General features: G+C 37.1%; 1 protein-coding gene across 1 annotated transcript in view; it reads right to left on the bottom strand.

Moving 5' to 3' along the window:
• Positions 1–3,930: 3,930 nt before the first annotated feature.
• The window catches only part of PPM1J (protein phosphatase, Mg2+/Mn2+ dependent 1J), a 463,759-nt gene continuing 451,644 nt past the window's right edge, over positions 3,931–16,045 (bottom strand). Inside the window, exons 9-10 of the mRNA XM_044076937.1 lie at positions 7,640–7,791; positions 3,931–4,747 (exon numbers count right to left, since the gene is read on the bottom strand). Coding sequence (XP_043932872.1) covers positions 4,600–4,747; positions 7,640–7,791 — 300 coding nt within the window. The 3' untranslated portion in view covers positions 3,931–4,599. The remainder of the gene's footprint in view (positions 4,748–7,639; positions 7,792–16,045) is intronic.

Genomic DNA, 16,045 nt, shown 5'->3' with positions numbered 1-16,045 from the left:
CCTGAAAAATATCAATAAAAAATTATGTACTCATCCACTACTCATGAAAAATGAGATTTTTTCTGAAAATGTCATTGGAAATAACATGAAAGTGAATTAAATATAATGTGACTGCAGACCTAAGTGTACCTACACCTTTTATGAGCAGTTTGAAGAATCTGGGATTCTAAGCCCAAAGTGGCTATGCTATTTTGCATACACAATCCAGGCAGTCAATCTGACTCAGTGGGTTACATCTCAATACTGCTCAGGGAAAAGCAAAGCCAACAAACTGTTCATATGGTGAGCTGCATTATGTAACCAGGCAATGTAATGCTGGGAGAATGACATATAATAGATTGTTTTACAGATAAGGTTACTGGATAATTGAACCTGGGCAGTAGAAAAGGCAACAGCAGTAAAGCAGTTCAATAATACATGAGGAAAGGGCTGACATCAAGAAATAAAAACTATTGGTTTAACAAGCTCTTTATCTTATCCAGTAGGTAGGGAAAAGGCAAACTGTTTGGATCAGGTGGAGTCTGTCATCAAAATTTTTCACTACATTCAGAAGAAGAAGATGTCTGTAATGGTCTTTGTCAACTGATGGGGTGAACCACTGTTGTCAGTGAGACCATACTGATACAACTGCCCACAAATGCCCCACCTTCATTGCCTTTATTTTTAATGTATCTGGTGACCTCTACATAATATGTTAAACTGGCTAATATCTCTGCTGCAGCTTACAAAGCACATTGTCTATTTATTTGTGCTACAAATGGGCAATGGGTTCAAACTATTTTTCTATTTATCTAAATACAGATATGTGTCTGGCTCTGTGACACAGAATGATGTAGCTCTGACTGTAGCCTTGGTAATACAGCTCTGAACAGTGGTCTTGCATGGCAGAAGATATGGGGGGGATTTGAGCCACCAGAGAGCATCTTACTCATCTCTGGAGGAGGGAATGTCGTGCTGGGTACAGGCTGTGCACAAGATCCTCTATACATGCTGACTGCTAAAGACACTAACCTGCTCTGTAGCATGCAGTTCTCAAGACATGGAGCACCATAGAAGGTTGTGTGCAGCCCATCTTAGGAGACATTACATAATGCCTGCAGACCAGCAGGTGAATAAGAGAATACAGCTTATCAGTACAGAACTCACAACCAACACACCAAAAATAAGCTATGGCAGGTTGGAATGAGTGAATAAATGAGCCAATAAGGCAGTGGGGGCAGAAAAGACTGGTAAAACCTTGACTTTACCTCCACTCTCAGTAGGTCTTTCTCAAGATCAGTTGTCCTCCATGCCTTACTGATGCTAGCATTATGTGTACATGCAGTTTAATTTTTAACTCATTGAAGGACTATCACTGTTATTATACCAACTTGTTCAAGTCACTCAGACATAGAGTAGGCAGACAGTTTTAACAGTTCCTTGTACTAGCTGGCTGCCACTTGAACAGTGCAGGTTTGGTAGTCCAAACCAGACTCCTGTGGTCTGAAAAGCAGTTGTTCTGCTGTGTTTTTCCAGTGCAATGTATTAATATGGACGGTATGATTAAAATGTATTATGTCTAGACAGGGAATGGTGTGATAGCTCCACTGAATGTCTGGACAGATGGTACACCTGGTGATGCATAAACCCAAACTTGTCTGATATTCTGTCACAATGCAAATGCTTCTTAATAGGGTCTATATTAAATCACTGAATGCTTAAAAAAGTGAACGGTGATTGATCGACCCTATGTAAGCGACATCTTACAATGTCGAAGTGTCAGAACAGTGATTTTTTTCCAAGGGAAAAAAAATCGCTGTTCCACAAAAATAAATAAATAAATAAATAAAAATGAATTTAAACATTACATTAAGTGGGGGGCTTCACCCCCCCACACTCCCCCCTACTTAAATATACCAACTCCGAGACTGCACTACAGTGCTGAAAACATAGAGAAAGCTATTAGCTGTGATTGTTTTCCATTAAGCATCTCATTCTGATATGTGTCAAGTCAAATAGTTTTTCTTCTTTATGTCCTCCTCTGCAAAATTTATTATGCTAAAAAATAATTTTCTATCCCTTTTACCAGTTTAGAAACTGCTAGAAACTAGTAATTACTTCTGCAAATTTTGTTCAAATAAAAAGCTGATCAAGTAGATATGAGCTTCTGAGGATTCCACAGATGAAAATATGGTACATGCCGGCCTATAAAAATGAATAATGGTAGTGGTCATCTTAGCCACCATATGGAAAAGAGGCCACAATAAGAAAGCACAAGTGTTTAAAAACTGTCAGTATATTACAGAGAGACACCACATACAACATGTTTATACAGCTGTGTTACATTAATTTTACTTCACAAATATGTAACAATGACTTAATATGAACCCAATAACATACAGCACTTGGTAAACTGTACAGACCACACATATTGCTTCACTACCAGTTTTGATGTTACATCTTAAATAGATGCAGGCTTGTTTATAGGTAATTGCTAGACTGGGTGGTTTATCAGGCCATTTTAAGCTTAGTCATTTCCCCTCAAAGGTGAGAATTGAACCCTGTTCATTATGTCTGTGCAGTAGACATGTTAACCAACCCCCATTTGGTACTTATTGAGTGGTTAATGTAGGTCACAGATATATTAGCTAATTAATGAGGGTAATAATGTGTATTTGTTTGTTTACTTAATTTATTTGGGAACTGGTAAAATAACTCCATCCTGCTTAGTCTCCTTGACCAAGTATGCTTATAGCAGTAGCTACTCATTAACTTAAAAGACATCCTTTTAATAGTTGGCTCATCATCTGCATGCAGCCTATAAGAAGTGCTGGCAGCACAGAATAAACACTGTTGATTTATCAAAGGCGTTAATAGAAGGCAGCCTCTGCACCACTATAAATAATGCCATCTGGCTGACCATAAGCATCACAGCTACCTACTTCACTTTACCCTTATCTAGAAGATCTTCGATCTTGATCACAGCAGGTCTCCCTCACAAATGATTATTATCAAGCAGTACACAAGGACACTAAGATCAACTGAATCCTCAACCATCTCTCTTGTGGCCTCCATACTAGCGTACAAAAACAAGGCCTTCTCAGTAACAGGCCTCCTGCACTGGAACTACAGCACAGTCTATGTACTAACATTGTGTTCATTCATTGAACAACTTCAGTCCTACCTTCAGGTAAGAGCTGAATATGGATGCATTGCTGCTGATGCAAAGAGATTTCATCATTTCTTTTCTGTTACTAATAACAGGTTTGCATTTGGGGGAATGTCATACAGGTGTCCACAATTGTTCTAATTACTGAACAGCAGTAACCATCTTGCTCCCTTCCTCCTCTGCTAAGCAAGCCTAATACCATTTGTATTAATGTACCGCAGTAACTGTAGTCAGATCATAAATGAAAAGGTTGCATGTGGTCCGGCTTACCACCCTGTACAAAGTAAATAAAAATGGATAAGGGTTTAATTATCAGATGCAATCTACCTTATACTACTACTAGAAGCAAATGGTGCAAAGTTAAATGTCTGTTAGTAACAAAAAGTGTTTTTTTTAATATGTGTTGTGCCTGTATCTCTAAGTCTATTTCTGAGGAATTGCTTTAATTTGTTTTTGCTTATCAAGTAAGGTCAGAAAACCATCTACCCTTGTCAATCTTGGAACACCACAACATTAAGGTATTAGTGGTTATATCAACATGTCATAGCCCTTAAGCAACAATTTATGGCCCATCTTCAAGAGATATAAACAATGATAGAAAAACAATTTCAGCCTGGATATGTATTAGCTCAGCTGAGCAGTATTCAGCTTGGTGTTATCATTCACTGTTACTGGAGAGTCTAATTGGTTATGCAGAAAACTGGGACCACTGAAATATGCAGATGTAATGCCATTTTCAACATCTTGCCATTTTTATGTCAGGTATAAAGAGAATCCTACTATTTTAGTTCAAATAAATATTTTATTTTAAATAGCACGAAGTAAACAAATTTATGAGGAAATGAGATATAAACAGTATGCCATGAAACTTGTTAACAAAACTCCAGGTTTTCTAATGCAGAAGGTAGCTAATAAAAAAGGAAAAAACAGTTTTGTTTTTCATACAGCAGTTATCAGCTTTAGTGTCCCTGGTAATGAAATATTGCTCAATTTAGTTTCGATTTACAATTCCGTTTTACATCTCTGTGTTGTAATTATAACAAAATGGCTCTTTGGTATGGAAGATAACCTTGTTTTGTCAAAGTACCACCACTACATCAGACTTGTTCTGTTTTTTTTTTTTTTTTGTAGTGGCACATCCATTATAAACAGTTTCCCATGGTGAACAAAAGTGCACAGTGAGAGCATGTAAACGTCATTGCACCTGGTGCTCCTTTGGCTTTGGACAGGGTTGTTCTGTATTCTGTCTGGAATGATATTCCTGAAGTGGCTGGATCTTTGACTACTGTTATTCTGTCTGTCTGTTGCTGAAATGTTACCTGGACTCTTTTTACAGACCATCTGCATCATTTGGAGTTAAACAGTCCCAGACAGCAGTTCTTCTTTGACTGGATGAGCTGCATAAAGTTCGCCAGGATTTTATTATTCTGTCACAACCCAAATCCTGGTCATCATGTACAATTACTTAGAGAGTAAAGTGGGATGACAAAGACTGAAATGTCATCTCCAGACCCCAGTTTATTGCTCGCAAGTCTCCAGCTTTGTTCTTTTAGCACACCTCGGGCTCTTAGTATCAAGTCTTCAGCAGCTACAATATACCTAGAAAATTTAAAAAAAAGCATGACAGTCTATTTTTTTTCAGATTTTTAACTAGCCACATACTTCAAATGTATTTCATAAAACTCTGTTTAATAAGAAGAACAGGAAATTAGGTAGTTCATAACTCTCATCATTAAAATGCAGCAGACTAATAGAACTGCACCTTATTTTGTTTCAGCAGAAGCTGTTTTGCAGATTTTCTTTAAAACTACTCACAACCAGCCATACATACCTATCAACCTTTAAGCACAAAAAATCTGGACAAATAATGGGGGAAAAAGGCCCAAAAATAGGGACAGATTTTAAATATTACTCATAAACTAAGAATGTGGCCAGAATAACAGGTTTTGGGTTAAAATGCATTTCCTGAAATGTATGAATCCAGAAACTCAAATGTATGTTATTAATTAGTGACTTAAATACTCAATGACTTGCCAGAAAACCACAAATTTTATGAGGAGCAGAAATTAAACGAAACGAGGAGTCAAAAATCTAGACGTTCTGCGAAAATCCAGACAGTTCAGAGGTACGCACTCATAGCTCTCAACTTCTTTGCTTAAGAATCAGGAACAAAGTTATAGAATAATGAGGAACATAGGTCTAAACCAGGGACAGTTTTTAAATATTATTCTAATTCACTTAGAGGTTAATAAAAACAGGTGTTATATCTACATGCATTTTTTGAACACTAAGAAGTACGAAACTCTAATGCCTGGCATTATTGATGGATTGTAATTGTCAGTAACTAACCAGAATATCAAAAAGTTATGACAGGGCAAAAATATGAGGCAAACTCAGGGATACTCTGCAAAATCAGGTAGAATTGAGAGGTCCGCTAGCAATGCAGAAAGCTAGTTGTCTGCCATTTCAGCAATTAACTCACATAGAAAGTGCTGTATTTATTTTTTAGGGTTTACATATGAACTACTCTCTTCTTGCTACACGAGTTACACATGATGTTTTTTTGTACTGTTCTTACTCCTCTCCTTAAGAACAGTGAATTTCACTGAACCACAAACACCATGTGAAACTGTTGAGAAAGCTATTCCATGATGTAGTTTCAGAAACTCTTCATTAAAAGATGATTGAACTATTCAAGTGTCCATTAACTATCTAATTAGTTACACAATAACAGTTTTAATATTTATCTGGTAAGTGCAGTCTTATGTTCAGCTCTTCTTACAATAAAAACAATTATCTTTTGTTTTACCTTGAAATGTCTTATGTGTTTATTCTGTATTTTGGTGCATATTTTGCAAATACATATTTATAGCCTGTTCAGTCTGCCATTAGCTTGGTAAAAATAGCATGAATACATACACACCTACATACATTCATACATACATACATACGTATATACAGTAAATAAATTAAACAAACATGTGGAAAGCATCACACCCAGATAAATTATGCCTAAAAATGCTGAGGGTATCTGAGTAAGGTAGTGCACATACCTGTTACTCCTACTTAATAGCTTAGTAGAATGAGAAATTTTTCTGAAGTATTGGAGGAAGACAAGCTACCGCAAGTGAAAAAAAAAGCAGGGCGAAGTCTGCTAATTATTGTCCACTTCTCTTGACTTCATTAATTAGAAAAGGTAATACAGAGTATGAATGAAGAAAAGCATACCTCTCAACCTTTTAGAGCACGAAATCTGGACAAGGCCATAAATAATGAGGGAGCAGAGGCCAGAAAATAAGGACAATTTTTAAATATTACTGTTCAAACTTGAAAAGTTGAAAGAATAACAGATTTTGCATTAGCATGAATTTTATAAAGGATACGAAGTCTGTAAACTCAAATTTTCTGTAATTATTTTCTGACTTCAGTCCTCAATGATTTCTCAGTGATTTGCCAGAAAACTACATTTTTTTGGAGAAACAGTCCAAAAATATGAGGCAAAAATCTAGACATTCTACAAAAATCTGGAAAGTTGAGAGGTATGAAGGAAAGGACTGTAGTTAAGAGAATTGCACTTCATCATGTTATAAGAACTAGATAGCACAGATTTATGGCATTGTTAGGGATATCTGACAGACCTGATTGACAGGATAACTGGTAAAACAGATTGGGGTGGATAAGAAGATGCTGGTTGCCTACAGTTCAGTAAGGTTTTCAAAACTGCTTCATTTAGTTGACAGTGGGGGACTATAGTAGGCATCTTTGATGATGTATGGAATAGCAAACTCTTTAAGAAAGTATAAGAAGGACAGGAAGTTATCTATTAACTGACAGGATGGGTTGGGGAGGGAGTGGCCACTGGAAGGACAGGAAGTTATCTATTAACTGACAGGATGGATTGGGGAGGGAGTGGCCACTGTGCTGCTTTATTGTTTACTACCTTCTAAAGTTTTGTGCAATAAAAAATTAAAGGAAAATATATACCATATTCACAGATAACATCAAGTTAATTAATGAACACCCTGCATTGTTTGGATATAAGGCCTGTTGAACAGATATAACTGGATACAATGGCTTACTCTTTTACAAAATTTACAGCCACTGATTGTTATCCAGAATGTACAGCTTCAGGAGGGATTTACTTAAATGTGTACATATAGGTATGAACATTTCAAGTAAGAAATATTGCATTAATGTTTCTGCCTCGGGACAACAAAAGAGTAAGACCAGATATATATTCACAAAGGCAGCTGCCATCAGTTGATGAAAATCAAATATTGATACATACACATCAATTTCAGGCCAGTAGAGACAGTGGCACAATACTTTATATAGCGTTAATGCAGAAGTATATGTTATTCATTGGACTTAATTTTTTCCATATTTTTCACAGTCTTATAATTTTACAATACTTAAAAGTTATCAAATTGTGACTGTCTGCCACCCCTATCCCAAAGGTATGTGGAATTCCATTAACAAAGTTTCACAAACCTGCTTGGGTCATCTGGCTTGTAAGCTGCAAAGACATTTAAAACTGCATTGGCTACCTCCTTGTTGCTTATGACATCCCATAGTCCATCAGTACCCACTACCATGACGTCATCTGGACAGTGCTCATACTGCATTAAGTCATACACCTTTACCTAAAACAACAAACAAAAATGAAAAATTCACTGAATGAACCATATCTGGTTACAAAAATAAATGATGCATATGTCAGCAAATAAGCATTATACAACATACCTTAGCCATCTTCTGCATGCTGTCTCTTCACAAACTACAGTAACATCTGAATATACTACAGCCTGTTTATGTCTTTCCATCCTGTATCATGTTTGAAATCTCTACATCTCTGCTCTTGCTACCCCCACACAAAATGGAGCTCTAACTGTCAAACAAACCTTTAGTGAGACACGAGTGACAACCGTTTAAGTAAAAACTTTTTGTTGGTATTCGATGGCCAAATACAGCTTTGATGCAGAGGTATTTGACCTACCAAAATGGTTGTTAGTATTGAAGTGTTGCATTAGAGACAGAGGTGCAAAATGTGTATCTGTGTGTGTGGAGGGGCATGAGGGTGGCGAAGCCCTGGCATGGAAAAAAGTTATCCACAAATCAATCTAGCTGCAGTGGCATAGAAGGACAAAGCCTGGACTGTGGTCCAGGCAATCCAAGACCAATTAAGGGCTTAGACACTTGACTGAGCTGGTAGGAAAGAATGGATATGACCATCCTGGGAGGGAGGGAAAGAGACAGCTAGTCTGGGCTATCCAATGACATGAGGCCTCAAGCACTCCAAGTGGTATTACCATGCATTAGACTTCAGCCAACAAGTCATTTTTGTGGTATTCCTCATCCTAAATTCATGGCAGCATGCACCTGCATGAGACAGGGCACTGTGGTTCCCATGGTAGTGTGGGTCATCCACCACCTAGGTTGCAGGAGGGGGCTAGGCTTAAATAATAAATAGATGCCACAGAGGGTAAAAGCAAGAGATATTGCCTGTACGGCATCATTCCTGTTAACTCTCAACCTCACTAGGAATACCCAGAATGGGGGATTGAATGGGTAGGCTGCTAACAGCAGGCACAAGTGGAAAAAGTACACAGAAAAAAAATCAATATCAAAGCACTGATTGCATCAACAGAATGGTGTTCTCTGATTATAGGTTTATAGATACTTACTAGGCTATTGATCTGTGAGGATCTTAAGAAGCCTAGCCTTACATTCCCATGGTAGCATTTAGCCCTTTTATTTTGCATACTAATAACCCAGTGATGGACTAAACAAGGATATATCTGGACATTTAAATGTTTCCCATATCCATGAGTTTAAATACAGTAAGAGAAGCACTGTGCTTTATGTGGAGTGGTAGACAGTCCCATATATGTAATACTCTCTGTGATGCATGCCCATCCTATAAACATGTTCTATTTATTTTGCATAACAGACTGAGATCCCTTGACTGGGTATTTATAATACCATTGGAATTGTGAATCTGCAGAAGATCTGACAGAACAGTGTTTGTTAAAGCTGTATATGCAAAGCACTGGTCACCTCTTAGTAAGCTGTATGGTACTGAAAAGAGAAGATGGTCTGCATAGTTTTTATCATACAGGCCCCTGATTTTTTTTTTTTAGCGACAAAGCAGTGGACAGGTACTCACTGAAAGGGGCATTATACTCATTGATGTCCTAATGAATTCTGAGCATAGTGGAATGATTACATCCCTGGATCTGGACGCAATACCTTTAGATATAAGCTGCGCAATGAAAAGGATTTTGCTTACAACAGTGGATACATGATGATCAAAGGACAGAGGTTCCTACAACCCTAACTATGATGAAGTCTTTGCTGAAACAAACATTATTCTGCAGCATAGCATCACATTTTAACTCTGTTGTATACTTCCCATATTGTACATATTGTATGCTTTTCTTTTCTGATTCCAGTTTCCTTATAGCAGTTTGTTCAACACTGTAAAACCTATAAGTTTACCTTTTTAACTGATTTACATAAGATTGCAAAAAAAACACAGAGTGAAATATTAGGCACTTCTCAAAATAGTACATAAAAATTGCATTCTCCTTGTTTAGCAATCAGTTTTCATTTTTTATCACAATGATTATTATTATTTACATTTGGTAATTGGTAAGCATGACCCAGGCCATATTGGCAGTGAGCAAAACAATAGATACAATATCAGAATACTACACAATAGTAAAAGTAGCCAATAAGCAATTATGGCAATAAGTAAAACAACAGAAACAGTCAAACACCGTAGTTATGGTACAAAGGACATCCATGTAAACAAGTCACAGGATCAAAATACATGAAACTGAGCAATACTGATAGAGTATAATTCTCATACAATTTGGTATTATTACCACTCTTATGTCTCAGATAAAAGATATGTCTGAATATGATTTCTTAAGTTGATATAATTATCCAGAAAAAGGAGCTAAGGTGAGGCGAGAAAGAAAGAAAATAGGCAGATAAAACAGACAGGCAGGCTGGAAAGAGAAAAAGTAAACCCTAAATATAGCTACAACAGTTTTAGAGGCAAACAGTGAGGTAGTCTATTAATAACTATAAAGCAACAGTATTGTGCATTTTCCACTCATGATAATCAACAGATCAACTAATATGGATATACTGATTTCTTTGAGATTCTCTTTCAATATGTTGGAGCAGATTTGGTAAATGTTTTCTTTTCTGTAGTAGCCATAGTATATGGTAGAATGATCAGCAGATTATCTGTTGTATTTCTCAAGGAGTATGATGATTCTCTAAAGTGAAGGAATTTGCCTAGAGGAAGGCAGTGGTGAGCATTTAAAAGCTTGTATGTAAATGTGTCCAGCGAGAATGCGGCCCTGCTTTGCAGAGGAAGCCATTTACATTTATTAATAGCGAGACAATAGTGTTCAAAGTGAGGACTAAGATGCGCAAACCTATGGACTTAATTCTCTTGCTTCTGTTGTTGAATCTGAACTGGATTTGAGTATGGAAATTTTCTTAGATTGATTAAAAATCTATTTTGTTATGTTGTGATTCTTACTGTGGTGATATTTCTTTCTTTCTTTCTTTTTTAAAGAAAGCATCAAAGCTGTAAGGCCCAAGGGCCTTACCTGGTTTGAGAAATAAAACTGCATCCAAAACATCCTGAACAACACAATCTTGATAGGGTAGCCATTATTGTGATATTTTTATTTATTTGACATTTGTTTACCGGTAAAGTATGACTGGGCCAGAAAGGGCCCATTTTCAGCTGAGGCCTGGGGAGAAAAGCTCCACAATCACAATATTTCAAAAATCAAGTACAAATATTTTAAATCACAAAGTATCATGTTACACAACAAAACATAACACTGAAAAAAATGCTGTAGTGAAGCTTAGAACACATTTCATAGTAGAGTGCAATGAAATATAGTAGCATGAGTTGAAGAAAATAAGTGAGAAAACATACAATAGTCATATTATTTGTTACATAGATCAGTACGTAGTAAATGAGACCTGAGACAATTCTACTAAGATATTTAAAGAGATATCAGAGATTACATAATTAGAGACAGTGAGGGGAAATTCAGTGATGTCTTAGTATGAGATAGGTGTTCATATTATGGTTATAGAAGGAAGGATGGAGAGAAGGAGAATATAAGAAGAGTACAGGATAGGGTGTCTTCAGGTAGCTTAAGTGAGTAGGGAGGAAAGAGAAAGAGGTAGAAAAAAGGTCTGCAGAGATGAAATAAATAAAGTAAGGTAGTGGGAATAAACAAAAAGGAGTGGAGTAGGAGGCTGGAGAGGATTGTGAGTGTGATCTAGGTTGAAGGGGGTGAGTGAAGTATAGTGAATAGGTTCATCAGGATTAGCAAAGGAGCAGGTCCAAGATTTTGTAAGGTATTCTTTTAGGAAGCATTTAAAGGTGGGTAGGTTAGAAATAGTTTTGGTGGTTACAGGTAAGGAGTTCCATTTTGTTTTTGGTTTAAGGATTTCTAAAGAGGTCAGTTATGTTGTTTGAGACAATATGTGTATTATTAAAAGCTCATGGGTTAACATAAGCTTTTAACAAGGCTGAAAGAGTACCTTGCAGGTACGTATGTCCCCCATTCTTAGCATAAGTGTTGTAAAAGGCTGAGAGAATATTATTCAAATGTGTAAGTCAGTTTCCATAATTCTGTATTGAGTTAATGTTATTTGAACTGTGGTTTAATGTGAGAAGATTAGCCAATAATTTGGGCAGGATGGCTACCCATTTACCACCAAGTTGGTTTATGGACAGTGTTTGATTACATATATGTAAATTTCAAGTTACTGCTGAGCTGTTGTTAAGGAATCATTTTTATCTGGATCCAAATTACCTCTGATTTCCCAATCAATGGAATACTTTTGGATTTCAAGAGTTAAAAGTTAATTTCTTATATACTTTTTCAAATTCATTGCCTTACTAATGAAAATACCCCTTGTTGTCAATTTGAACACTGCACAATTAATATTAAATTTGATTTATCTATCTATCTCTTTTTTTTCAAATTCCAAATACAACTGACCCACTCTGGAACATTAACAAACGGTATATAATAAATATAATCCATATTGGGGAATAAATGAATTTTAAACATGATTGACTATGTAATAATAAAAAAACAGGAAAACCTTAGTGAAAGTATTACTCAAACCCCTCCTTTTAAATAATATCCTTTTTCTGGAACATTGTTTACGAAATGTTTCATTAAAGCATTCTATAAATGCAACTATAATAAATCCAGCTTTGGCAGATATTTTTTTCTATATGCTGAACCTGCTGATGATCAGGTCTCTTCCAAAGAGACAAACTCAATCATACCTGTATCCTGCATATTCTACATTGAGAGTGACAGAACTGGTCATGGAAGGCCATCAGACAGCTTCAACAGTAGTCATTGCCCTTGCTGGCATCCTGGCAATTATATGTATTATGTGCACTTCCCAAGGCATGGAATTATTGACCTGTGTCACTGTGGAAAGCACTATGTCCTTCACACGTATGTGCACACTCCCCTGTACCCATGATAGGGGCTACAGTGTTCACACCTTGGTGGGTGAACACCCATCCTTGGGCCATCTTTGCATCACTACCCCTTCTCCATGGGACACAGAATTAAATGATCATGGTTCATTCCCTCTCCCCTAAGTCTCTTACCATTTTTCCCATGCCAGAGCCAACACATTCCCAATCTGCAAATCAAATGTGGGTCACCTGGGCCATAATACGTGCTTTAGTCCACTACACCAATTGGTTTGGCAAGCTTTGGGAACCTTGATTAAATATTACTTCTCCATCACTGGTTAACCAGGAACATTTTCTCCTTTATAGTCCATTCAACTAATACAGGCCATTAAGATTTCTATGAGATTTAGAAACTATATTACAGACTTGAAACATATATACTCTAAAACATGAAACCGCATGGGAAAATATGTGAAGATATGCAATGAAGGTGAAGAAGATCTTTAAGTTTATAATTTTTAATTCTTTAAGGTGAAGGTAGGAATGTGAAAGATCTTCTGTGCACATTTGTGAAGTGTGATTTTACTTATTTAATTAATTTTGTGGAAGATTTCTATGCATTGTGAAATTTATTTGATAATATAAATATATTCTGTGGCTAGGCAATGTATATTATAGTATAGATATGTAGTGTGAAGTTTGAACTGGTGGAGAATAATAGAAATCAGTCTGAGGAACAAAAGGAAAACATTTTCATCATACAGCACTTCTTTATTTCATTTGTTTTCCGCTTTTCTTCTATCTGATTTGGCTATCTATTTCTAAGAGTTACTGTAGGTCTTGAGTTTTAATGTGTCTTAACGTCTTCTGACAGATTCAGAAATCTGACAGATATGGAGGTAAGGATCAGAATACTTTTTATTTATTCCATTTTTTCCAGCCCAGAAATCAAAATGTTGCACTTTTATTCAAAGTGCTTTTTCTGCTGGCATGTAGTAATTTCCTTCCAGGTAAATCAGACAGAATATCTTCTCACATTAAGTTATGTTTTGTTCTGTTTTGTGTGTGGGGATAATGAGCTTATGAACTTAGTTTGTTTCTGCACAAACTCTGACATGTTAACAAAATGATTATTTTCTTGATCATAGGATCATTGGAGGTTACTAGACTATAGATCCTGAGGCCCTTATAAGCCTAGCCAAGAGTTTAGCCCATGTTTAGTTAGACAAGTCAGCACCCAAAGTCCCTGTCCAGCAGGGACACAGGTGAAATCCCAGTGGTATATTTTCTTTTTCCTATCCACTTATCCAGGTTGCACTTAAAAAGGAATAATGAGGTACTCTGCTTGATGTGAAGAGGGAGTCTATTCCACAGATGGGGGAGTCTGTGGGACACAAATCTGTCCCTCAGACAAGTCCTATTGATATCCCAGACCAGGTTGAGGTCACGCGTATAGGTTACTTGAGTGGAGCTTGACTTGTGGATATGCAGCAGTCCCATCAAGGCAAGGTCTGAGATTACTTTATATGCCAGACAAAGGTCACCTCTGAGGAGTCTGTATGAAACTGAGTAGAGGGACAGGGCGTTTAGCCTATCTGTGTAGGGTAGATGTTTGAGGCCCTGGATTCTCCTGGTGAGGAACCTCTGTGGTCTCTCCAGCTGCTGCATGTGCTTTGCGAGGTACATGCTGAAGGGGGTGTTGTACTCAATAATTGGCATTATAAGGGAAGAATACAGGGATGTTATGACCTCGTTGTCCCTGGATGAGATACCCTTACTTATGAGGTGGGCCATGTAGAAAGCTTTCAGTACAATGGAAGCAACATGGTGGTCAAAAGTTAGGTTGCTATCAACCTGGGTGCCCAAATCCTTCACTACTGATTGTGTACTTAGGATGTTATTATTAATGTGATAATGTGAGAGGATGTCACTCTCCCCAAAGGGGATGATGATGCATTTTTTGGCATTCAGCCTGAGGCCATGTTTCTGGCACCAGTCATTTGTCTGGTATGACAGGACATTTCAGATCATGCCATTTGATGCCAGGTCATGATGCAGTGTCCTACTCGTCCTTACTCACAGTCAACAGTTTTCAATAAAAAGTCATGTTAAGCTGTCTTAGCTGCGCTTGGGGGAATAACTATAAAAAGAGACAAAAAGCAGCGGCAACTCTTCTATTTAAGTGATATCTTTTACCCAACACCTTACCCATAGTTCAAAATTTATTCTGTCCATTTGGTTTATGTTTTTGCAAACATTTATTTTGACAGCATGACCTATTATGCCCGCCTTGGTAAAAAATAAAAGTATTTGATTTTCTCCCACCTACTACTAGAAAAAGAAAAGCATTGGTGTCAGTCGACTGGTACTGAAGCAGAAGCCCTGAGAGACAGGCAAGAACTCTCCTCTCATTTTATTTATTTATTTATGAATTTCTATATATCTCTCTGTCTACTTCACTATTTTCTGAAGATTATTCATAGACGGGATTTTGGCAAACAAAAGAAAGAAGCTAAATATAATTTGGGATTGTGTATGTTCACTGTAGCTGAGTGATACTGCCTCTTAACTAGATAACCTCAGGCAGTAGCCTTTGAAAGCTATGCAAATTCAGTCTTATTTAATTTGCTGACTGAAAAACGGAGTGGCACTGGTAAGCACTGAGGCAGAAGATGGGCTCTGATATTCCAAAAGATTGTATACAGACCCTTAAATAATTTGAGTACAGTGTTGCTCAGACATGGTCTTTTTGGCGTCATAATTCATAAAACTGAATCAGGCTTGTGTCAGAGCAACGGTTGAGCAGAATCATATACAATTCCACTAAGGGAGAGTGTACAATGATACAAAACAGCTGGTGGGCAGTAAGTCTATTTGCAGGTCCACAGTCATGGCATGGAGTGATTAATAAATGTTTCATACCTGTTGCTAAAAATGTGGAGCAGGGTACATTAGCATAATATGTGGGGATCGCATACAGTGAGCGTTAACACTGGTTAGATTATCAATGCAGCATTACTCAGGGTGGGTACTATGGATGGTTGTGGTATCAGTTTTGCTGCACGACAGCAGAGTTTGTGGCTAGTAGTTAGTTTCTTTAGTTCTTTATTTTCTGCTCAGTTATTGTAGCTGCAGGGAGGGGATCAATGCACTCATAAGCAGTTATAAGCAGTACCCCAACTGTATGTAAGCAGTTCATATCCTATAAGTTACACCCTTGGGACTAGAATGTGTAGAGTTAGAATGGTATCTGAGACTTTTTTGTGAATTCATTAGAATTCTGGGACTGTAATTATTTGTGATTGTACTGTCTGCACAAAGTACTGTTCATACACAATGGGAGAAAATCAGCATGCAAGGCCTTACCCATTCTGCGTAACCTTTTATGAACTGCACATGATTTCAGTGTG

This window comes from Protopterus annectens, chromosome 7.part0, assembly GCF_019279795.1.
Source record: "Protopterus annectens isolate FY-2018-M chromosome 7.part0, PAN1.0, whole genome shotgun sequence".
In the NCBI taxonomy this organism is placed as follows: domain Eukaryota; kingdom Metazoa; phylum Chordata; order Ceratodontiformes; family Protopteridae; genus Protopterus; species Protopterus annectens.
The sequence above is the reverse complement of the archived record's forward strand: the minus strand, read 5'-3'. Positions and strand labels throughout refer to the sequence as shown.